At 38.2% G+C, this 25,874-nt stretch overlaps 1 protein-coding gene across 1 annotated transcript in view; it reads right to left on the bottom strand.

The window, feature by feature from the left end:
• The window catches only part of CHSY3 (chondroitin sulfate synthase 3), a 380,460-nt gene that overhangs the window by 217,345 nt on the left and 137,241 nt on the right, over positions 1-25,874 (bottom strand). Inside the window, exon 3 of the mRNA XM_054286888.1 lies at positions 22,124-25,464. Coding sequence (XP_054142863.1) covers positions 23,899-25,464 — 1,566 coding nt within the window. The 3' untranslated portion in view covers positions 22,124-23,898. The remainder of the gene's footprint in view (positions 1-22,123; positions 25,465-25,874) is intronic.

Genomic DNA, 25,874 nt, shown 5'->3' with positions numbered 1-25,874 from the left:
ATTTGCTGGATATCACCTTTGAGTGTTTTATGTTTTGCTGCCCCTATTATCATTGAGCTTTCACACGAGAATGCAAAGTAATGGATATGGATTAGTGGATGTAAATTAAATCCAGTGATAAACTAGAACTTAGAAAAACTTATGCTAAAATTGAGTTTTGGCTGTGAAATGCATACAGGATCATGATGTGATGCAGTTAGCAGAATTTTTTCTTTACCATCTGTTCCATGCCTTGAATTAATATTAGAATCTTCCCTGGAGAGGGCTTTGGAGTCTTACATGTTTCTGCTTCAAGGAAACAGCCAGTTGAGATTGTCCTGATAAATATCAGTGATGTCCAAAAACATTTGCTACAGAAAGAAGCAGTAGAAGCCCCCAAGAGTATGCCTGTTTTCCAAGGACAGTGCAGATCAGGTTGTGTAGATGCAGATCAGGCTTGTAAAGAGAAGTAAAAAAGGTTATTATTGCCTTCTGGTACCACAGCAAATATAAACAAAGGAGCAGGGGAGCAGGGAGGGATAGAGAAACACATTCATTTTAATGGCATTTTCTAGTAAAGAAGTTGTTACTATTATTGTTATAGAAAAAATTCAGCTAGATGAGAAAATGTAATCTATTCTTTGCAACTTTTTATTTTAGGATCTTTCCAAATAGAATAATTTTCGTCATGATAACTTGGCTCACAGTCTCCTTTTGGAGACATTCAAAATCCACCTGGTCACAAATCCTGTTCACCCTCCTCTATGCAAACCTTCTTTATCAGAGGGTTTGGATTAGATGATCTCCACAGGTCCCTTCCAATCCCAATTATCCTGTGATTCTGTGAATCCAACTGAACTAAAATGTCTAGCAGCTGAGTTCAGTTTCCTTTTTATGTCATTGTGTTAATTAAAGATTAAAGGGCAAGATACCTAATACATTTGTGCTATCAAAATATGCCTCGATTCCAGTCAGGTGTGGGTTCATTCTCGCAGTAATGGGGAGGAGGCACATCTAGGACCCAGAGGTTATTATATATCACCTCACCTCATTGCTGAGGGCAAGAGGATAGAAGTCTCTTCTGGAGAGAGTCCTGCTGGCTTACTGAATGTGATGGAGGGAGTATTTGGGTGATGCTGGTTCTCAGCAGTCACATACTGGAGCAAGCTGATTCCCCTCTCTTCTGCTTTTATTATTAATATTGTTGCTGTCACTGTTCACTTTCTTATTTCATTGCTGTTTCCAACAGCAAATGTTAAAATAAAATAACAAATTGTTATTTCCTCAACCCATGATTTTCACTTTTGGTGCCTCTCCAGCCATCTTCAGGAGTAGAAGGGAGGAAGATGGGGAGGGAGGGGAGCAAGCAAGTGGTACACAGTTTTGAGAATCTCAATGGGAGCAGAAAACTGGGAAGTACCTTTTCTAAACCATGAGATATTAGTACAAGTTCAGAATTTGAATAACAATTCTGTGCCATACATTGCCTTGTAAAAGATCAGCCATTCACCTCTGTGCATAACATCCCCTAGAGAGCTCCTCCTTGCTATGACCTTCCTGCTATGCTCCAAGAGGTCTCAGTCATTAGTTAAGCCCTGGCCACTGCATCCTTAATGGAAACCATAGAAGCACAGCCTAGGGTACACCTCAGCTATGAATTTCAGTGTAGTGAAACTCAGTGCCATCTTCAGGAATACTGTAGAGGCCAACAACCATTACCCCCCGTGGCAGTAACTGTGGATTTTCCCTTCATTAGAGAAGAGATGTTATATTAGTGAGGGCCACAAGGTGACATTTTTGTCGCTCATGGGAGTTTCAGTCTACCCTAAACGTTGTGAAGGTTCCTGGAGCTCTGAAGAATGATATGAAGATAGACAACTATGGCACTGTTTCTGTACTTCTTCGTAAGGTTTTTCATCATTTCATGGCATTTCATTAAATGTTGGGTTCATGGCACAACCTGGCATGTTGTCCTTTTACACTTAATGAGCAACTGTAGCACCTTTCCTCTGCTACACTTTATCTTAACAGTGAGTTTGCCTCTGTAAGCTCATTCCTTTTATATTTAATTTTCTGAATTGTTTCTTGAGGTCATTCTTGCCTAACAGAGAGCATTAGGAACTATTTATGGCTTAAAAGTCAGGCCTTTGAATGTTCACAGGATGCTGACTTCAGCTGGATGTTAGCTGTTCTGCAACCCAAGAGTCTTTAAGCTGCTAATGTCCACAAAATGAGACTATAATGGTAACAAGGATGTGCTGGACTTAGGCACTGAACTGGTGTGAATCCACCAAGAGTTGAGACTGATTTGTCTGATTTCCGTTTTTCAATATTGTACATAGTGCATTTTGCTGCTTCTTAAAAGGTATAATTGACATTTCAACCTAGGACACAAGAAAGTTTTGGATTCTTGGTATATCTTTCAGTTGGTCCAAACTTTGATATTAGACTGATTTGCCTTACTGTAGCCCTACAGGAGAGAGCATTAGAAGCAAAGAGTTCCTTGACACCCAGGCTAAAATTTTGGTACAATGTGAATCTCTTCAGTAATTTTTATTCTCTCTCTTCCTTATTATTACACATTAAATGAAATGAAATGAAGACTGTGGAAATAATTGATTTACCTACAAATCCTGTTGCAGATCTCTGGCAAGAGCAGCAGCAAAATTTAAAATTTATTAATCTCAGCTTGGAATCAATTTAAATAGATTTTGAGAGCTTGTGAATATTGTAGTAGATAGGGAGAGGCGTTCGGAAAATCTCACGATGTCACGGAAAGCAGTAGAATTCCTCTCCCCCTAACGCCTAGTGATAAAGGATCACCCAAGAATGTAGTCCCCCCTACCATTAGTAACTTTCGACTCCTTACTAACCAATTACAGTAAGGTAAGACCCCCTGACGTAGAGAAAAAACTTTCCCAGTATAAAACCCGACGAGACGGGACAATAAAGGTCTTGAACCGTTCACCATACTGGTGTCTGCGTGTGTTCTTGGCCCAAGTGACCCTGGACAGTTTGGGTCGCCGTGCCGTTTCCTCAGAACCAGGTCGCCTTGCCTTGCATCAGAAGGCAACAGAATATATCATCAATTATATCATAATGAGAATATAATTTTCTATTATCAGTGATGCTTACAAACCATGTCTTATGTGTACTCAGAAAAATATATGACTGAATTTGCTGAGATGCTGTATTCAGAAGTATGGAATACTTCTCCTCCAGTATTTGCTGCTCATCCTCATGGGACTCTTTGATTGATTAGGAAACCCTATAGTGCATTGGAGTCACAAGGACTCAAGCCACTTGTGATCCCAAGAAATATTCCTGAAGAGTAACTGGAAACACCACTTTGCAGAGATCTGGCAGATATCTGAATAATCACTTCTCTGGCACACTTCTCACACTGAGGAGCTAACACTAAGGGATATTACAGAATTCTTACCATCCTATTTTCATGTGTATTCACTGAATTTCCTAAGCTTATCTTTATAAACCAGCAAATTATTCAGTTCCTTTGCCATTTTACTGAATTATGTAAACTGAGGGGGACAAAATGCTTGAAAGCATGACAAATTACAATTTAAAAAAAGTCACATAAAAAGTCACATAATCTTTTTCATTATTCAAAGGAAGTACAGGATCTGAACTAAGCCACTTGTCAACAATTTAGCCTAAATATTTCACAATGAAGATTCTCCTGGAATTCTGAATGAATACTCTTCCTCCTCACACTGGTCATTTCAGAGCCATTGAAATACAGAAGACCTGATATCTGTCAGCTTGCTCCAGCAGCGAGTGCTGACTGTGATGGAGTGGTTCATTGCAGTGAAATCTAGAGACTGCACAAATTTATCTTACTGAACATTGTTTGTGACTGGAAATGTAGGATCTTGTAAGGGAATAATAAATATTTCAGAGTTTTCTTAACAAATTGACAGGGCTAACAAACATGCATATAATATTTTGGATTAGAAGGTCTCACGTATTGCAGAGCAGGGAATTATAATTATTGAAAGCAGTAGAAAGTACTTCTGATATACAGAATTAGGCTTCTGACAAAACAGTATTATTATTTTTCTCCTGCTCTCTTTACTTAAAAAGTGACATGTGGTGATGAATTCTTTAAGACAAAGTATTAATAGGCTGTATCCAAAGGGCCGGGCATTTGCCAGTATGCTAACAGATTCCCCACCAGAAAAAATTCTTTAAAAGTAGATATTTTTGTTGTTGTTGCAATATTCAAATGATGCTTCTTCTAGCACAAATAGTTAGGATGAATGGGTGACTTCTCACTCTTAAAAAAAAAATAAAATTGAAGAGAATTAGCAGTTGCCCAGAAATACAATTTTTTTTTTACTTTCTATGTAGTTAAAGAAGTGATGCTTTCCCTTCAACGATTTAAAAGACTGGTCCTTCACAAACACTAAGCTTTTAAAACTTGTCTGCAGAATTGACAATGTTATTTATAAAGCAATATACAATTTAATCATAGGAAGTTATGCAACCTTTGAAGAGTGAAATTAACTTCAAATTACAATAAATGTCTTCTTCTTTATAATATTTTGCTTTGGGATTATGATGGTGTTTCCTAACAGTAAACACAGTGTCAATAGCCATGGCATAGCTTTTAGATAAGATCTTACGCTGGATAGAGAACTCAAGAAATCAAAATTAAAAAAAAAAATTAAAATTACTGCCATTAATATTTGCATAACTTTATGTGGTATATCTTTTATCTGGGGCTTTTATTTACAATATTTACTTTTTATTATTTTTCTTATTACTTTTTTCTGAAACTTAACTTTAAAGTAGTTTATAAATGATATAGTATATGCTAGTATTTACAAATGAGTTTGGCTCTTTAATCAATAGATAACTACAAAGGAAAAACAGAGGAAGCATTGCTTCAGGTCGAGCTTTCTTGTAAACTGAGAGCACATGTTGGCAAACACTTCCTCCTTTTTCCCATTTCCATTCATCTTAATAACCATTTTTTTTTTAATAGCACAAGAAAAGCTGCAGGAAAGGAAAACCAATCAGGTCACATCTTGAAGAAAAATCAGTAATCAGACAACACATTTCTGGGCAAATATAACAAGCCTGTAGTGGCAGTGAAAGGCAGAGGAGCAGGAGACAAATGGCTCAGAAATGAGCTGCTGCAGAGCCTCAGGAAATTGCCTTGTACATACAAAGATGTGCAGCAGTCAGATTTGCCTGTGAGCCCAGGAGATCTTGTAGATGTAATTATGAGATCATCATCAGACAATGCAAAAGCTTCATGCCCATCACACACCTCATGCATATTACTCATGCCTATACTTTACTGTTTCCCTACACAGAAAGTATTTTTCAACTAAGAAATGTAAAGAATTGAGAGAAAGGAAAGCCAAGACCACTTCTACAAAAGGGTGTCAAAGAGTTTTGTGATGAGAGAAAGCACAGATTAGTGCCACCTTGGTGCTGGGACCCGGACTACTCCCACTGAAAAAAAATTTGAGTGCTGAAAATACTCCAGACTTGGGTGTTGAAAACCCCAAATCTGGTGAATTCTATACTTCATCTGTGGCTGGTGAGAGTTTGTATATGGAAATGCACCATGAAAATATACTCTTTGACTTCAAATAAATTTCATAAACACAGGTTTTCACTGTTTGGCCCAGAGCAGTTAAAGTTAAGCTTTCTCCTTTCTAATTTCTACACCTTCAGGAAAATCAGGATCTGTTATTGGCCAAATATCGATTTTAGTACCTTCCTACTTGAAACATAGTATGAAAGTTATTTGTCAGCATAAGTATGAAAGCCTTAGGGCTTCCACTTGTTTTCATTTGATATAAGTGATGTGGTGCTTGAGAAGGATCACACACTTTTTTCTCCATGCAAAAGAATGAGCATGCATTTCTCCTGAGTAATCTGAGTTCACTGAGAAAGAAATGGGTGTTCATCTGTAGTTTCTGCAGTCATGTTCAATTTTCCTTGAATCTGCCACAGACATGTAAGTGCTTTCAAACAACACAAACACATCTGGAAAATTGCTTCCAGTTTTTAGTCACCTTTTTATCAGTCTACTGGTAAATATTAGTGATGAAAGCAATTTAAAATCTTCTCAGCTGGTGATATAGGATGTAGTTACAGGATGTTCTGAATGCAGATGATTTTTGCAATGAATTTGCTTCATTTTCTGTTGGTGTTTCAAAATAATTTCCTTCAGTCTATGGGAATTATGTCAATTTTCACATATATGATTTCAGAGAAATTAAGATAATTCAGTATAGCATCACACCATGCTGCCATAATTCCTGCCCAGAAATTTTTAGTGTTTTGGAGTAAACTTGGTTTCTGGGAAGATTTTCTGACCAATTTCCCAACCAAACAGCCTCAATAAGTATCTGAAATTCAGGCATTTCACATAAACTAAGTTGTTCTTTTGAGGCCAGCCCTTCAGTAATTTTTCGAAGTTATTCTCACATATAATTTGGGCTGGGGTTTTTGGTTTTTGGTGGTTGGGGTTTTGATTTTTTTAAATTTTTTTAAATTAGTTTGGTTTGGTGGTTTTTTTTTTTTTTTTGTTGTTGCTGTTGTTGTTTGGTGGTTTTTTGGTTTTGTTTTTTCAAATGAATTACAAAAAAATATAGCAAATGTATTGTGCTGATTTATCCAATTTTAAAGTCTGGTTATTTTTCCGGAATTATTCAAGCTGGGGTTTCAAATATTAAAAGAATGTATTAAGTTTGACTCACATTATCTAGATATTTTAATGTCACAAAAATTACCCCAATGTTGTTCAGAATTGTGACCCACTTAATTCACTAGGATTGTGCTGCACATAGGCCAGAACAAAAGTATTTTTTGTTGTATTTTATCTCCAGGAAATCTAGCATCCTGGCAGTGCAATATAGTTAAAAATGAGAGAACTGAGACATGAACATCACTCTAGTCACAAACAGAAATATCCTGATGAGCAGCTAAAACTCTTCAAGCTATTGTTCTTTAAATGGAGATGGAGTGTGGATCCTAAAAACAGGGGCAACTCTGGAAGCACATGGTTCTGTCATCCTTTGTACTCCACACTTTAGGCCTTATGATTTTATCCTTTGTGTGGAAATGCTGCATTTTTGCCAGACCCTCTTGTGTGTGTTGACTGTCGAATGCATTGCTCCATGACAAAACAGCTGCCCAGGCTTCTTAACAGCATTCCCATCAAAGAAGAGGAAACCAGGGATGTATCGATCTGGTTTGCAAATGAATGCCCTTGACACATGTAGTTGTCTTCTTATTAAGTAGAAAATTGCTTAAGGAAAGGCTCTAAAATGACTACATTTAGATGTCTAAAATGGAAAAAAGATAGCTTTTAATTTGTTAAACTGTAAGGAATTGTCAGGTCTTCCTGAAATTCAAGAAGACAATTATGTCTCTATTTTTTCCCTTAGTTCCCATTTCAAGGACTTCTGAACCCTCTCATCAAGCAGGTTAATCAAGGTGCCTTACTGGAAATGCTACATGCCTCAGTATGGAAATTTCTGTTCACTTTGTAAGCAAAATATGTTACAGCATTACTACCTAGGACCAGGACCAGCACCAGCACAAATAAGTTCAGAATTAGCTACAAAGGAGTCCCAGAAAATGTCTGTTGAAGATTTACCCTGCTCCCCTGCCCTTTCAAGGGCCTGTCTTGCAAGTATACCTAATTTTTTCAGGCACAGCCAGCCAGCTGATAATGATGTTGTAACTATTTTTCAGAGCTCACTTCTTGTAGATAGAGGCTGTCATATTGAAGGGGAATATGCAAAGACTAAAATGTCAGCACTAACTACTATAGCATCTCTGAAAATCCTGATGTTAAAATTAAATACTTTTGTTTACATTTTCCCTTTTCTCCAAATGGAAAAACCCCAACATCACTTGCTACATCTAATTTATAGAGAAAATACTGAAATGTAGGTACATTTTTCCATAGAAAACCTTTACATCCAAATAGGAATCACAAAAAACCCCTGTCATCTGAACTCTGTGAAAGACTGTAAATATGAAGTGAAAATACTGCACAGAGAAGTTTTGTAGGTAGAACTTAACAATGTGGTTTGGAAAGTAGATAGAAACTGCCTTCAACACCTGCTTATCTCGGCAGTTATTAAAATGCTTTATTTCCAAAGTAGCAACTAGCAATGATCCATGTGGAGAAGTAAAACTTGTAAAATATCACCCATTGAAACAATCAAGGAATGTCAATGGTCCACTTGAGAGGCACAGAACATGCTCTTTGATGGCTTGGAAATGAAAAATAGATTTTAAGACAGATTTATCTTGGGAAGGGGGGAATAAAAATTTATAATAAAACCAAAGAATGTACACTGTTATTCCCACCTTGCTATCAAGACTCTAGCTGAATTTAGCATGGTTTCAGCTAAAACCCTGAGTTATTCTAGTATGTAAGAGAGAATTTAAAAATAAAATTAGAGAAACTTACAGATTTTAATTTCTACACACATTTTCACTGCTTTAAATTAATGTGGAAATGAAGGCTGTACAGCAGCAAGTCACACAGGATCGAGAAGATACCAACAATGCTCCCAGCTCAGGGGAAAGGGCAGCCCTGCAGTGTTTGCTGTTTCTCACACACATTACAGTCTCAGCTGGTCACCACAAGACTGACCCATGACTCCCTTCAGTCACTAGCAGGTGGGAGTGGAAGGAGAATGACTGCATCCATAAAACTTGTTTGCACTGAGTTCTTGGAGAGGGCTTGAATGTCTTCCAAGACCCTAGACATACACCAAAGCCCCAGGGTGTAAGGGGCTTTGTATGAGATATCAAATCTAAAATAAATATTGAAGACCACTGACTTCATCAGAAATTTGCTGGTCTAGATACCTGATTCAAGTCTCAAAACAATAGGTTTAACTTTGAGACATAATCCCCCCATAATTCAATATCTCTTTAATAGGGCTATAGTATACACATCTCTCAACAGAGATAGAGAAAATAAATTATTTACAAGAAAAAAGTTTTCTCATTTTTATGTAGTCAGGTACTGCTCAATGAACAGTTAAGTACAGTGCTAAAATAGTGAGAGAATTTTTATTTTCTTTGTTCTGATGAAAGTAACAGCAATCAAAGCAACTACATTTTTACTGGCTTCAGAAGTCCCTGCAAAAGCAGTGAGAAATCTAGGGGAAAGCTACTGGTTCATGAGATGAAAGAAAGATACTGTATCCATCACTTTTCATAATGGAAATCCATCAGTGTTTGTGATTGCTTACAGGCTCAGAACTACAAAACAAAAGTGCTGTGGTGTGTCACCTTATAGGTGCAGTCTCTTCACTTCACAGCACATGGAAGATGTGTGGGAGGTAAGACAAGGCTGGGACCTTCAACGGAGCAGGGACCTGCGCTCCTTAACAGGCTTGCCTTCCCTCTCTCACTTGGTCACAGTTGTCAGCTCATGTCCAGTTATGGAAATGCTTTCAATATGCATTTCTGCATTAGCTTGTCATTAGTTTTACACTTGGTTATTTCATGATTGGCTCTTAATTACTCCAATTTTATTCTGTGGTCTTTGATAAACGCACACAGATTCCCTTTTCCACTCTTTCGTCCTATTGAATTGAAGGCAATGACGCCAGCAGTTGCAAATGAAGTTAATACAGGACAAAAATAACCCACCATACAGATGATTAGGTAGCCATCATGGATCCCACTTTTGTTATTTCATGAGACACGGCTTTGATATGAGTTGAATAAAGGTAAATGTCTAGCACAGGATCACAGAATATTCTGATCTGGAAGGGACCCACAAGGATTATCACACTCAACTCTTAGCCTCATGTAGGACACATCAAGAATCAACATGTGTGGAGGGAAAGGAGAAAAAACCCCATGATTTCACTGCATTTTATTTGGAGTGAGTTGTGGTTTCAGTCCATCTTCCTGGACAGTTCTCTGCGGCCTGAGTAGGTTACCAGATGCCCGGGTCTGCCTTCCAGCATGAGTGGCCTGCAGGAATAGCTGTAGCTGTGGAGACGGACAAAGGGTGATACATTTCACTAATTCACAATGGACAAAAACAGTTGCTGAACAGTTACGAACACCAATCTTGTTCTGAGGATAACTTCCATTTCACTGTTTCAGAACAAGTAAGTTTAAAGGCAGAGAGCCCCTAACTAAAGAAGATCTTGAAAGCACAAGTGTCTTTCTAGGTTGGTTTTTTTCCTTTGGGGTTTTTTGTTTGGGGTCTTCTTGTTGTTGTGTTTTGTTGGGTTTTTTTTTTAACTGATCCATGAAGATAAATTCCCTCTGCTGGCATGGTTTCTCTCCCTTTTATTTCAGGCAGAAATCATGAAAGTCAAAAGCATGCAAAGATTTTATATGACCAAACTAATTGTCCTCTTAAGCCCGTCAGAGGGACATTTAAAGTGTGAGATCCACACAGTGGTAGGGGTAAGCCTCTGTGTATATGGTTGTGCAGTCATTTCCTTTTTGGTTTTTAGTATTCCTACTTACTGAAGTATTTTTATGTAAATTGAAACAATTAGAAGTTTCTATAACAGAAATTTTGCTTATTTTCATGTTCCTATTATTAAGGTTTACATAACTTGCAAGAGATTGGATGCTATGATCTACAGAAAAAAGCATTATCACTGCAAACCTGGCCTTCTGAGATCCTGAATTTGTATTTAATTTTATTGGAGGGTGAAACACAAACACAACATAAGACAAAAATCACACTAGGCTTTTTTTTTCCTAGGGTTCATAGGAACCCATGAACCGACTTGTCAGCCTATTGTACATGGCGTAAATACAGGCTGAGAAGTAGAATGGGTCTCGGAGACCTACTACTCATGTGCCAACTAAGAGAAAGGAATAAAAGGAAGATGAAAGAGACAACAGTGGCAAGCAGAATCCACTCATATTTGTGTAAGATTATTATCTTAAAATGTAATAATAGAGTTTTGTAGTAGTATCTTATGCGGATGATGAAAGAGGTGTGATGTGTATGAGGGTGAAGTCAGCTCCAGAAGAGCAGAGAAGCAGTATTCACAACAGGAAAGAAAACTGGTGGCTAGCATGGTGCTGAGTTCCTAACTTCTGTTTACTGAAAGTACATAACTAAAACAAAACAAAAAAAAAGTAAACCCTGCTTTGGGTTTGCCTAGGTTTCTAATGGCTGTCTTCTTAACTCTGACTTCCACTGAAGCTTTTCAAGTAAAAAGTCAGGACATTCCCAAATTCCATCTCACACCTTATAATATAAATATATATATTATATATAATATATATATATAATTGCCTTTGTCAAAAATGTGCACTCCATATCCACTCTTTGATAAAACTTTAGGAAACTGCACTATACAAATTGGAGCACATGCCTCAATCAGTCAAAGATTACTCAAGACAGACAGGTACCTTCCATAAACTATTATTGCTAATTGAAACTGATATTGCTGAAACTGGGAGGATTTCTGAAGGGTCAATGAATAGTAATGGTGATGATGATATTTAATGGCATCCTGTTTCCAGGAAAGGCATCTTGATCTCATAGTTTTTAGCAGTTGTCAAATTGCATTGCTTTGAATAAACTTTGAGTTGTAAACCAATTGTCCCCATGATCAAAAATATATTAGTTGACAAAGCAAATCATGTTTTATTCCTTTGACATTTGTTCAGAAACAAATCCTGTGACTGGATTTGTTTCCGAACAAATGCCAAAGGAATAAAACATGGTTTGCTTTGTCAACTAATGGTTCAGGGCAAAATGGTTCAGGGCACCAGTTTCTGCCAGCAAGGTGCCCTGAACCATTTTGAGTCTGACAGCATGGGCTTCCTCAAATAGTTCCATAGCTTCAGTGACATTTTTATCCTCACCTTTTCTCATTAACAAGTTTATAATCTATTTTCCAGGGTAAGTAGTAAATTTTTTCCTGATTTTTAATACTTACCTGCATAGCCATGGCATGCAGTGGGTCTGGGTACGAACCCCACAGAAGTAGTAACCTGGGCACACTGCCATTATGCTTCCCCACTCTTTCTTTGTGTGACATTTGGCCATATCAAAAGATCTTTTTCTTCTCTAGGTGAAGGAAGATGCACAAAATCTTTACAGCAGTTATTTCTCTCTATCACCCTGTGTTTCCTCCAGATCCCCTATATTTCTTGATAGGTTAGGAAGCACAACTTGCCTATTTGCAAATGTAGTGCCACAGTTGCCTGTGGGGTATCAACAGCACAAGAAGTGACTGTCAGGTAATCTCCTGTGACCCAAGTGCTGGCATAAATTAGAGCAGCTATAGGATAACTGCAATGCGTACTCACCAGCTGTGTGAGACTAGCATAGCAATTCCCTTGTCAGTGTCTCCATAGGGATTTGCTAGCTCCATGCCCTTCAGAAGAAGTGAAGATATTCCCTAACAACCTCTGCAGACCTGTTAGCAACCATTGTTCCTATTCTCTTGCTCTACAAGCACTGTAGAGGCAAGGCATTGTCAATCTTGCTGCCTTCTCTGAGCGTTTTAAGACATAGATTGTAGTCCCAGTAACAAAGCTTACAAAGCTTACCTAAATGGATAACTCACAGTTCTCCTCTTGCAACAGCTGCAGAAATCCTGCTGCCTGTACCAGGGGTGAAGTTTTATGAAGAGTTCATAAAAGCATGTAAGAAAATTAGGTTTTATTTTTTTTAAGTTTTCAGTGTCATTATGTCCAGTTAGCCAAATACTTTGCATTCATAATCTGCTTTCTCCTAGATGATGATTTTTACACCACTTATCCAAAAGTGGTCTTACCCATGCCACAACAGCAATGACACTGCAAAGCTTTTGAGAAAATATAAGTGTTTCAAATGATCTCTAGTGTACCTTTAAGCATCCAAATAATGTCATCCAAATGACATTCATCCCTATTCCACTTTCTTGCAGATTTCCATTTTAATAAAAAATTCCATACAGAGTAACTTAAAAATCTTCCATTAAAGCCTTCTGTAAAGATGAGTTTATCTATAAATGGCCCATGAAATGATACAAATTCCTTCAATCTTACTCTCAAAATGAGGGCAGATGAAGAGGCAACAGCGGTTCACTTATATGGCTGACTGACAGTGGTACAGATTTCAAAAATCCTTTCTAAAAGTTGAGGTTTGTTTTTTTTTTTTTTAAAGAAAACGTATCACAAAGGTATGGCTTATGTAGAGTATGGCCTACTGCAGACTATCTTATCAGTCTGATTTATGAATTCTGTCTTACAGCAATTAGCACTTTCTGAATCACTTCATTTTAAAAGAGACCCTCTTCAACATAGAAGTGAGCTTGTGTATCAAACAATACAAACATATCCTGCTTTGAAGGACTGCTTTTTTCAGTTTCTCAGAACCTGATTGAAATTTTAGGAAAGGCAAGTGGTTCCAGAATATTTTATCTCTTTGTGCCTAACAAATCTTATCCATTCAAGGTGTGTGAGAAAGAACAGGAAACTGGTTCACATCAAATTTTGTTGGACGACAAGATGGAAAATACTAAATAATCATAAGGTAACCACTACCATTGTGATACCACTTAGGCTCCTATGTCAAACAGCAGAAACTTTATGCCACAAGGATTCCTGCACTTTGGGCAGGAATCTTATTGGCACTGTGCTCCTCCTTTAGTCCTGAAGTGCTCTCCAAGACTATTTGGAAATTAGGTTATGGCTTTATGTGGTCTGACTCAGGTAAAAATTTGGTAAGTGAACACAGTAAGATGGGGTGAACATGCCACTGCGGTGATAGGTAAATGCTCTGTAATTCCAGAAACATGAACAACACAGTCTCAATTACCGATACTACTTTATGGACTCTGGAATTGGAGTAATCTGGAGTGTGAAGCTTGCTTGGGTTTTAGACATAGGAAACATTAGAGAATTTTTAATATTGAGTTCTAGCAAGTGCTTCAGTCTTATAGGTACTCCTTAACAGCTTCATAAAACTGTCATTTTTTTCCCCCGTCAAATGCCACCAGCAATAATTTAATTAGTCACTTGCTGCTTTCCAGAGTTTTTAGGTTTACTGATCTGGTTTGACAGCCTTGCAATGACAAAAAAAATTGTCATATATTTGTTACGACTACTATCGACCACCCTATTCAACCAGTTTAAGTGACCCTTAGCAGACAAAAAAGAAAGATTATATAGAGCAGTAACAGAAGGAGCCATTTGTTGCCTTTCTTTGAAAGGCAACAAGTGGCTCCTTCTGTCTAAGAAACCCCTCAAGAACTGACAAAACAGATTCTCTTGTTTCTATAATCCTAATAAATAGCAACACATACAGAATGTTTTCTATCATTCAGTGAGATTTGCCTTAGCATATTTTCTTTTGCCATCAGGAAATTATAATTGCTCTTTTGTGCTTCAGATTAGGTTTGCAGGAACTGAAGCTCAGCCAAAATTTTATCTATAATTACCTGATTTTATTAAAAAAGCACATGAAAGGGGAAAATAAATTCACTATTCAATAGCAGTTTGATCACAATCCCAGGTTTTTAAATGCCAAATATGCAACAGCTCAGTTTATCAATATAAGTGTCCCTTCTGTTAAGTTAGCACTTAACAGAAAGCTGTGGGCACACTGGTGGTTAACTTACTGTCTCAGTTCAGTCCTCAGCAGTAGCTGACTTCTTAGCAACTGCAGCACAGTAGTTTATCTTAGCAATATCAATTTAAAAGCTTCCAGACAAGATGGTCCATACCTCTTCTGCCTGCTCATTGTTTGGTCTTGCCCCTGCGGCATATTTACATCATTGAGTATTCTAGTGAATGCTGCAGGACAAGGCAGATCCTGGACAGAAGCTATTTTTGGCACCTGTATTTGCTCCATTGATGTTTTTCAATCCAGCAGTTTTTAGCTGTACAAATTACCTGTGAAAACAAATTCAGACTACTAAGTGAAAGAGAAATCAGTGGATTCTACCCATCTTTGAGCAGGATTTGGGGAAGGAGATAATTCAAGAGAACCAGCATGGCTTCACCTCCTGCCTGACCAACCCACTGGCCTTCTACAGTGGAGTGTGACTCCATCACTGGAAAGAGAAGAGCTATGGATATTATCTACCTGGACTTCCATAAAGACTTTTATATGGTCCACAACAACGTTCTTTGTTCTAAACTGGATTTGATGGGTGGACTGTTCAGTGGATGAGAAGTTGGTTGGAGGGTGGCATCCAGAGGGTGGCGGTCAATGGCCAGGGTCCTGATGGATGTCAGTGGACAAGTGGTGCACCTGTGGGGTCCTTACAGGGACCAATGCTATTTAATATCTTCATTAACATGACAGAGATTAATGGATCAAGTCCACAGATGACACCAGGCTGAGCGTGGGGTTGACACACCTGAAGGATAGGATTCCATCCAGAGCGACTGGACAAGCTCAAGAAGTGGGCCCATGAGAATCTCATGAGTTTCAACAAGACCAAGTCCAAGGTGCTGTAACTGGGTTAGAGCCACCCCCACTGTCAGCACAGACAAGACTGTCAACAAGAGCAGCCCTAGGGAATAGAATTTGGGTGTGCAGGTGGGTGAGAGGCTGGACATGACCCAGCCATGGGCACTCCCAGCCCAGAGAGCCAAACGTGTCCTGGGCTGCATCCAGAGCAGCGTGGGCAGCAGGGCAGGGAGGGGATTCTGCCCCTCTGCTCTGCTCTGCTCCGGGGAGAGCCCACCTGGAACCTGCATCCAGCTCTGGGCTCCCAGCACAGGGAGGACATGGAGCTGTTGGAGTGGGAGTAGGTCCAGACATGTTCAGAGGGCTGGAGCACCTCCTGTATGAAGACAGCCTGAGAGAGCTGGGGTTGTTCATCCAGCAGGAAAAGGCCCCATGGAGACCATACAGAAACATTTCAGTACCTCAACAGGGGCTAGAAGAGAGGTGGGGACAGCCCTTTTTGTCAGTTCTGTTGCAACAGGATGAAGGGTAATGGTTTTAAATGATAAGAGAGTTCCATTAGACATAAGGAAGAAGGATTTGTTTCAATGAGATTGGTAAATTACTGAAAGAGATTGCCCAGGGAGGTGGGAGATGCCCCATCCCTGAGAACATTCAAGGTCTGCTTCTTCAATGTTTTCTATCTCAGCTTCCAAGGCTTTTGCCCTCTTGTGTCACTGAGCCCTTTAATATCTGCTGAATCGGTGACTCCCATATACTTCAGACCTAATTTTGGAGATGCATTTTAAATCTGGGAAGATTTAAACAGAGCTGGGAACTTATGCAACAAAATGCTGTAGTTCAGCAATTTTACACATCAGTGACATCATTACAGTGTCTAACTTCATACTTGTATGAATAAACTAGAAAAACTCTAAAACATAATTTTATCTGGGATGTATTATTTTGGTTTAAATACATAATTTTTTAAGAAAGTTTGTGTAAAAAATTAAATGCATTGGTATGATGCTATTAAAAGGAGATAGATTTCCTTAGTTTCCTTTAGTTTTTCCATAATCTAAATTTGTCAGCAGTACCTAAATGCAGCAGAAGGCTGACATTGAAAGTGTGAAGCAACAAAAGGTGGGGCAAGACTGCAAAAAGTTCCTGCTGACTGCCAACTTTTTGTAATTGGAGGGCATTTTAACCACAAAAAGATAAATTCAGATGTGTGATAGCATTGGTACTGCCATTTTGCTTATTAAAGATATCTCCCATATGTTTTACTGAGTTCAAAGCCACAAAATTCCAGTAACACAGTAGCTGACTAGATATTTACCATGCAGGGTGGGGCCAAACCAAGAGGAAAAAAATGTAGGTATTTTAGGTATTCCAAAAAAATAGGTATTCCAAAAAAAATCAAGCAAAAGAAAATATATTTTAGTATTACCTTGGCATTTGGTCCCTCAGCAGTACCCAGGCAAAGCAGTGGGATACAGAAATGGTTTTTCAAAACCTGTTTCCATTGCTTCTTGAAGGCCACTATGAAGTATTCTGTATCCAGGGCATAAATTATGCCCTATGCTAGTCCTTCAGTGACTTGTTATTAAATATTTTTCAGTTCTTCCTTTCTTCCTGTGATTTCTTTCCTGGTATTTCTTGTGCTATTTTTTCACATATACTTTAATGGCTACTGTAATTAAATTTTGTGTTTAGATACAGACTCTGTTTCGTGCACTGTGTCTTCTCCTTTCTTTCAAATCTATGTCCTTTAATTACTCACTTTTCCCCCTACATATCAGGGCTAGTAAAATAGCTTATACACACACTATCTTTCTATTTCACATGCAAAAAACAAAAATCATTTTCTTGACTCCTTATATATTTTCCCATGCACTTTCTTTCCCATCACCCACCAGTATCTAGACCTGTCATATACACAATATTTATGCTTTATTTTTTGTACTTCTTTTGCCTGGTGCCAAGCTCAATCCAGGAAGACCTGGTAGCTCCCTGATGAGCACAGCACCATGTCAAGCCTAAAAGAAAAAGAAGAATCTTCTCTGTGGTTTCTTGCATGCTCCCTTTGTCCACATTCATGTTTCTTTCAGAGTGGACTCTCTTCTAAGGGTTCCATGTTAAATCTTGATCTCTCTGGTCTCTTTCACACAAGTGCAAGATCAAGTGATCTGCCCTTGTGTCTGTCCCTTAAACATTGGCTGACTGTGGCAGAAGTAATAACTGATATATTTTTACAGGCAAGCTAGATCTTCTGTTACCAGCTGTTCTGCAGTGCAAAACAGTGTTTCCCATTCAGTTTTACTAGAACATTTCCCTATAACCTTTTTGGTTAAAAACACCTTAGTTTCTGGATGTCGTCCAGTAACAGCACATGTTGGAGGAATGGCTCAATGCTGGGTCCCAGTTAAACAGATTTGCTCAACTTTGTCACCAAAAAATCTTCAATTGTAACTCACATTCAATTTTTTACCAAACAAAACCATTGTAGGAATGTAACAAATAAATTACCGTAGGTGAATGTACTTTGTTTCAGACATACAGATGTGGTTGCAAGGTTACATCAGATGAAAACTACTGCCCAGAAGCCTTTGTTTAAAGGAACTTCATAATTTAAAATGTGATGATGTGCCATGTAACAGTTCAATACATGAAGATACAATGGAAAACTAAAGCATCTTTAGGCACAAAGCACTAAAGCATCTGTGACACAAAGCTGCAAAAGATCCCATTTAATTTAAATAATAATAAAGTGCATCATATCTAGAAAGATAAAAAAAGGGACTAAAAATTGCCAGCTCAGCTATCGCTTCCAAAGCATGTGCTTGCTGGTCAGAACAAATCAGGTATGGAAGGTATATAGTTTTGATATTGCTCCAGACTGCCCCAGCATTCCTCTCTCTGCATGTACAAGTGGAATGTACAAGGGGAAAAGCTTTCAGGAAGAAAGTAAAGCAGAGCTCTTCTTTAAAAGATGTTTTATCTTCCACTCTCCTAAAATAAGAAAAGATACACAGCTCTCTGGATCTACATCCTTACTATCTATCCTGTCACCTGTGAAACACATTTTACTGCATTGCTCACTTTTTTCTTCAAGTGCTGGTAGCACTGTACGCAGACTGCACAGTGCCTGCTCCTGGCAATCACTCACTAAGCATTAAGGTGGATCCCCAGGCACCATGATACCTTGCACAAACTCAGGCTGCTACTCCTTATCCTGAAATTGTCCTTACCTGGTAGCAGGTCTCAGTTTTGGCTTCGAACTACACCAAGCAGTTCTCCCTCTGGTCACTCACAGTTAGACTATCATCTCCAAAGCAGTTGATTTGATTTTCTTTCCTTTAGCCAACAGTGCATGGATAGATGTGAGAAACAAGAATAATCTATTGCTCCATATTACCCTAATCAAGAACGAGAGCAAGTCATAAAGGCTTCCCAAATAACCAGTAATAACATTGTTGGTAATCTCAAGAACAAGCATTTTTAATTTTTTTAAATATCTTTTTTTCCTTTTTTTACAGAAATCACCTAAAGGCAATTTACCTGCTCTGAGTAAAACTGTTTGGCACCAATGTTAGCTAGAATACATGTCTTTTAGGAATATCTTTATTGAATCAGCAGCCTGCAGTATAGATTACATCATTGGATCTCTGCCTACATGGCTAAGCTCTCCAATAAGACTAGGTTAATACTGAACCAGCAAGGACGCTTTCAATTTATCTTTAAAGTCCCTACAAATAGAAGACATCTGTTGAATAATAAAGTGAATGGAAAATAAAGATTTAAAATGACAGTTTGTAGGGTGAAGTTAATATATGTGCTGCCTTACATCTTAATAGCCATTATTTCTTTTATTAAAATATAGAACTGCTAAGTAAGGTTCTGAAATTTGAGATAAAAGACTTGAAAACAAAACAAAACAAAAAAGGAAAAGAAAAGGGGAAAAAAAAGGGATCACACAAATCCCCTGGTTATGTTAATTTTCCTAGATGTAAGCATTGCAAAGCTTTTGCTTTTCCTTGCTTTAGTGTAATTCTGGTATGAAGGAGACCAGAGGAAGAAATGAAGTAATAATATTTAGAACACTTTTAACTTACAGCGACAGGCAAATGGAAACAATTTGAAGTAGGCCTGGAAACTTATTCACTAAAATATTCTAGTTCAGCAGTTTTGTGTGGCAGCGAAATCATAAAACTGTAATAGAAAAATCATATATTAGCTCAAAAAGTTTCAATTCTGTAGCAACACATACTGCAAATGGGGAGACCCAAGAAAAAGAAAAATAGGAAATTGAGAGTGAGTCATGACAAGTAATCTTATTAATCAAGTGAACACATGTTGATGGAAGAAAATTTAAATTATTCTAAGAAATTAATGAATTAAAAATGGATTACACATTACTTACAGATGTACAACAGATATTCAGTGATATTCAGTAATTTTAAATAGTTAGACTTAGTGAAACATCTCATTTTGCTGCATTTTAGGACCACAATTATCACTACTTAACATCATGGCTAATTTTTGTGTGTATCTAACACAGAGATTTTTTTCTCCTGATTTGGTTATCTTTTAAAAATACAGCAGAAACCTAAATCTTCTCCTCTGTCAGTGACTCATCAATTTCTAACCCCTGTTTTTTCCCACAAATTTTAACTGATTTCAAGTTGCAGGAAAATACGATACAGACTACACGTGTGGGGGGTTTTTTGTGCCCTAAAGCTGGCATCATTTTTTGGAGCAAAACGTTTGATGTAGGAAACTACATCTTAAGTAATTGTAGTGACTAGTTAAGACATCAAAAGAAGTTTAAATTGTTTATTTCCCTCTGATTAAAAAAAAAGTGGTTTTTAATTCATGCTGCTTCAACTCTCCAGTTACAGAGAATGTGCAATACACTCCTAGGAGTCATTTTATCAGCATAGTAATTTTTGGGACGAATCTTGAACTATTATCAAGCACACCGTAGAGCAAAGGCTCCAGAAGGCAGTTTTGTGCACAGCTGGCATTTGCAGAGTGCAGAAGGTGCCTCTCTCTGCACTGCTCTTTGGGAACACCATTCGGCACCTTTTCCCCCAACATGTTCCATGATACGGTAGGACTCAAGTACATGATGCAGGTCCATGAGCCCCATGAGGTTTTGCCCCTTCCTTCAAAGCCCTTGGAGTGAAAACAGAGGGAAGCCATGTCAGACCAGGGTCTTTTCACCTGGGGACAGTGAGAAACATGATCTGCACAAGACAACCTGCCACCCCCTCAATGAATCCCCAGTTTGAGACCCTCCTTTCATTCCTTCCTGATTAAAATGGCCCTTTTGCTTCTTAAGAGCAGCTGGTGGCAGCAAGCACAGCTCTTCTGTGCTTGTTTGAGCTGCCAGCTCATCGTTCCATGGCAGGCCGTGGGCAGCACAGGTGGCAGCACAGGGGTGACTTGGGCACAAGGTGCCAACTCCCGTGGTTGAGCCTCACACCTCTCCCTGGCCTTCTGCCTTTCTTCAGCTTGAGAGCCAGTACCCTGATGCAGGGTACACTCATCAAGTCCCAGAGAGCCCAACATGATGTTTTTCCTTCATCCAGGAGATGCAAATGCTCTGTTAAATCAAACCCCGCGACTGGGAAAACATGCCATGATGCAGTGGTTTGGGGATTTCTGAGGTTTCTGAGTAGCGAATGCTGAGATTTTTTTTTTTTTTAAGAATGGTTGTGTCTGAAGTATGAGCTGTTCACAACCCACTTCCCAACAATGTAGCCAGGAAAATTATTCCCAGGGGAAGGAGGTTTGGGGAAGAATCGATTGTTATGTTCTATTGTGAATTCACTTGTCACGCATTTACAAAGGGACATTATACACATAGAAATTTCATTTTACAATCAAGATTATGATTCAGATTAGAACAGCAAACAGTTGATCAACACAGATATTCCCATCTTAATCTATACATACATAACATTACTCTAACACTTTTGTGCTTTTTTTTTTTTCTTTTAATATGATCTCCTTAAAAGGCATATTATTCCTTAGACAAACTAGCACAAGTTCTCAAGTTATCTCAGGATAGTTATTTCAAAAGAAAATGCAATATTTCATAATAAACATTTATAATCAGGTTTTTAACAAAGTAATTCATCATATAAACAAATGAATCAGTCAAGACACTAAATAAATATTTGTACTGGTAAATGCTAGCATTTTGCTTATATCGTGTAGGACCTGATCCTGCAAGCCCTCTGTATACATCTTTATCCCCACTGAATGATTGGTTTCATTGCTTGTTCTAATCTACTATTTTACTTTGAGCTGAGCAAATACTTTCTGGCCACTAAGTTAAGTAATTGAAATAAACACTGGAATACATCCCAGCCGACAATGATTTCCTTAGATATTTTTCTAAGTCCTTAGGTTTTTTCTTGTTTATGAAATCATCACAAATATTTATCAACAGGCAATCAGTTTTTGATATTTACAATCTGAGTTGCATTGGTTAATTGAGATTTTTAAAATATATCAGGTTCCTTATTCTTGGCTTTTTTAAGGAAAAAAGCATGACTTTTGCACTCAGTTTGAAGAGCAATTTCCAAGAATTATAATATAAATTGAAAGTGAATTTTTCTTTTGTCATACATATGAGCTAACAATGCTAGGCTAGGAAGGCAAGAGCCTCCAGGAAAATAACAGCCCAGGAATTCTGCTTGAGGAGGGCTGGTACAAACATGAATTACAGTCTCTGTTCTTGCCTACAACAATTACTATCTTGTCCAGGGCAAAGAAATGGCCTTTCTTAGAGCACACTATGGCCAGTCTTTTAATTCTGAATTTACTCAGTCCTTGTCAAGGTTGCCTTTTTCTTTGCATGGTAAGTCCAGAACAGAGAGCCACAGATAACAGACATTAACTGACCTACATACCCTCTTCAAACCTTAGGGAATAACCTGGATTCCTCCCACAAACCGATGTGCCAGTGAATTCCAATCACTTAGTTATTTTGCGGGGTTTGGGGGGTTTTTTGGTTGGCTTTCTTTTTTAAGGAAACACAGAAGCAGTCAGTTACAGCTAAAAACTCACCACTTTTTCTTGCCCAGCTCAGTTTGAAATAGTTTGAAATCAAGGGTACTGAGTTTATTGATGTACCCACTGTAATAACTTAAGTTTAGCTGAATTCTGATGGTTTCCTGAATGTCTCTAAGCTCTTACCACAGTATAGCATGAAATGCTCCAAACATCTGGCAAAAGAAACCCAATGATTGTAGCAAATCACTGCCTGAACTGAAAAGTGGAACATTGAAATTACTCTCTCTATATATCTATATATATAGGGATATACACACACGCACACATACACACATATATCCCTATATAAACATTTCTTTAAAATACAGAAATTAATTTTATTATTTCTCCTGTTGGTATTAAATACTTGACTTCATGAATCCACATTATGGCAACTTCAGGCGGTTTGGAGAAATAAATCTGAAAACAGTCTTACAACCTCCACTAATATAAATATATTGGCAAGGAACTTTGACCAGCAATAGTAAATTTTGAAACTTAAATAACTATTCTACAGTTACTCTAATTTTAACAACAAGTTGCTACTGAGTACCAATATTCATTAAAAATGTAAAACAAAAACTAGAGCTTTAACTTTTAACACTGAAGTGCAGCCTTATGAAAGGAATGTAAAAGCAAATGATGTATTAGAGACTCATTCTAAAAAGGGAAAGAACAACTTATCCTACGTGTTTCAAAGTAAGAACACTGTATGCTTGCACTTTATCATAAATGACCATGTTGAGTCATAGTTTCTTCTTGCCTGCAAATGAAGGATGTTGGCTCAAATAATCTTCAAAGTGTAGATGAGCATTTCATTAAATCCTGTTTGTTGTGAAAACAAAGTTCATTTACACTTTGACTGAATAACAATAAGGAGTTTGTTTTAATAATAAGACATTTAAGGACCTTGGTAGCCAGTACCAGTTGTATTTGCAAGTAGCTCCTCAGCTTTACTCTTTTTTTTTAAAAATAAACGTACAGTTATAGTTATTCATTTACTTTAAAAATTCTAAAGATGAAGAAAAGTAGCGTTTATACATATAAGTCCTCATATAAATTATAAAACTCAAGTTTATCTTAGAGAGTTCCATCCCCAGAAGAAGCATAAAGCACTTTTGTGGTACCTTCACCAGTAAATATTTGTATCACATCAAATCTGAGAAATGCAACAAAGATGATACTGAATCCAAAAACTGAAAGACAACATTCTTCTAACACAGTCCCTTGTGATGAATATGCTCCATGGGCTTGTGTGATTTCCATGACAAGACTGAATTTCAAATAAAGGAAATATGAAGGAATTCACCTCACCAGTTCACTAGGTATAAGAAACGTCAGTGAACAGCAGAGTCAGCCCATTTGAGGTCAACAGTCTTTGGAAGACTACAAGGAGGGAGTTTAAAACTACAACAGCAAAATCAAATAACAGCAATGAGGTAAACTCCCCTAAAAAGGCCAAATAGGCTGAGTTGTCAGGAGAGAGTCCAATTGTACCTGACACCCAAATGTTTCTGTAGCCAGAGTCCAGCGAGCTGCATGGTAGAGGCAAATGTACTTGCTTTGGACCCTAAGCACATTTTATATTGTTTCGGATCTAAGTTGGGGTCACACTGAACAGGATGAAAAATATGGACAACTCCTACTTCCTGACTTCTGAAAGCCTTCAAGCCAGATGTTATCACTTTAGTAAAGAGATCTACGTCCTCAAGTCCCCAGCCTTGAATCGAGGTATCAAATCCACCAGCAGTAAGTAGGTCACTTTTGTAAATACAGGTAATTCCAAATCCATACTCCCTCCAAAATCCAGTTCTTTTTGTGAAAACAAAACTACTGTCAGCTGGAGGGTTGCCTCCATATATTACTTTTGGATCGTATTGGCTGAAGATGATAGGGTAGTAAACCTGTTCTCCCTGAATAGTGTTATCTCTGCATCGCTGGAGGAAGTCTGATGTGAATACTAGATCAACATCACAGAACAGCAGCAAAGTGTCATTGTCAAAATGAGATGAGGCCATCTCAAGAGCCAGACCTCTAGAAAACTTTCCTGACATCGGAATCAGGGTTATATCTGCCTTGGGATACTTAATGCTGTATTCTTTCATTAGGTCTATGTGTTTGCCAGAGTCTGGGCCCGAATCAGAACTGAAGAGAATTATTGCCAACTTTACATTCTGCTTGGGAATCAGACAAGTCTTCTCAAAATTAACCATAAATCTTGAGAAAGTATCAAATCTCCCTGTGATAGGGACAAGAATATGTATTTTCTTGTCACTCTGTCCCCCAGTGTCTTTGGTGCCTTGGAATGACGAGGAAAAAATCTTTAAAGAATTTGAAAGGAAAGAGAAAGATTGAGTGTCACCGTTGGTGTCGTCCAGCAAGCTTTTTACATCCAGCTCCTCTGCTTCTTTGAAGAAAGGTTTGCTAAACAATTGCTGAAGGTAAGCATGGCGTCTCACTGGAACTGTAACTTTCCTTCCTTTATGCCTTTTGTACAAAAGCAGTAAATCCAGGATGTACTCTACTCCATGCAGAGGGTCTACCCTGCGGTACCCATACTGTATTTCCTTGAAATCAATGAGTCTTCCTCTGGATCTGGAGTTCTCATTTATCATTTCCATGACCTGCATCACAGTATCATCCAGTGCAGCCCGCAGGACGCTGCTCAGGCTCTGCCGGGGTGGCTGGTTCTCCACCATTGAGTAAAGAAACTTTCCTGTCAGGAACTCCCACTCGATGACTTCATCCCTTTCACGTGGCTGGAAGTTATTGAAAGATGGCACCACTCCCAGTTGCTGATCTTCCTTATTTATTTCAGTGTTACTGAGCTTGCTCATCAGGACACTTTCTCGATGGAGCTGGATGGTCCGATGGCGCAGTTCGGAAATTTTGCGACTCAGTATGTAATTGTGCAGCCTATACTGGTAGGCAGGTCTTTTGTTTGGATGAAGTGTTATGGCTGTGTGGATCTTGCTGTTGTGAAGATCTTGAATGTAACCCTTGCGGTTGTGTTCATAGTTTTCATGGAACAATTGCTGCATCTACAAAGAGAGAGAGAGGGGTGCAGGGGGAAAGAGACATTAAGTTGAATGTCTTCTACCCAGAAAAAGGACTCACATTGGTACTAGTATCATTACCTATTCTTATAGACCATGGTTATTTTTAGGCATAGAGTTTTAAAGCATTCAGTAGAAAATAGTTCCATTGTTTTGGTTTGAGTTTCAGTAGTGTCCACAGTAAGCAAATATTGTCCACTGTCTTAAGAAAAGGTAAATTATATTTGGTTTATCTTCACTTTGTTCGGCTGCAGAACTAAGGGAAATGCATAGGCATAGGTCTGTGGGTAATAGGAGTTCATAAGTGCTATGCATGAACCACTGACTTCACTTCCATCTAAACCCCAGTTAGCACAGATCCTTAATGGAAGGTTAGCAACATTCACAATTTTTTA

This window comes from Melozone crissalis, unplaced genomic scaffold (assembly GCF_028551555.1).
Source record: "Melozone crissalis strain CALT ecotype California unplaced genomic scaffold, PUWL_Pcris_2 ptg000005l_1, whole genome shotgun sequence".
NCBI lineage: Eukaryota > Metazoa > Chordata > Aves > Passeriformes > Passerellidae > Melozone > Melozone crissalis.
This window is presented reverse-complemented; position numbering and strand designations above follow the sequence as displayed.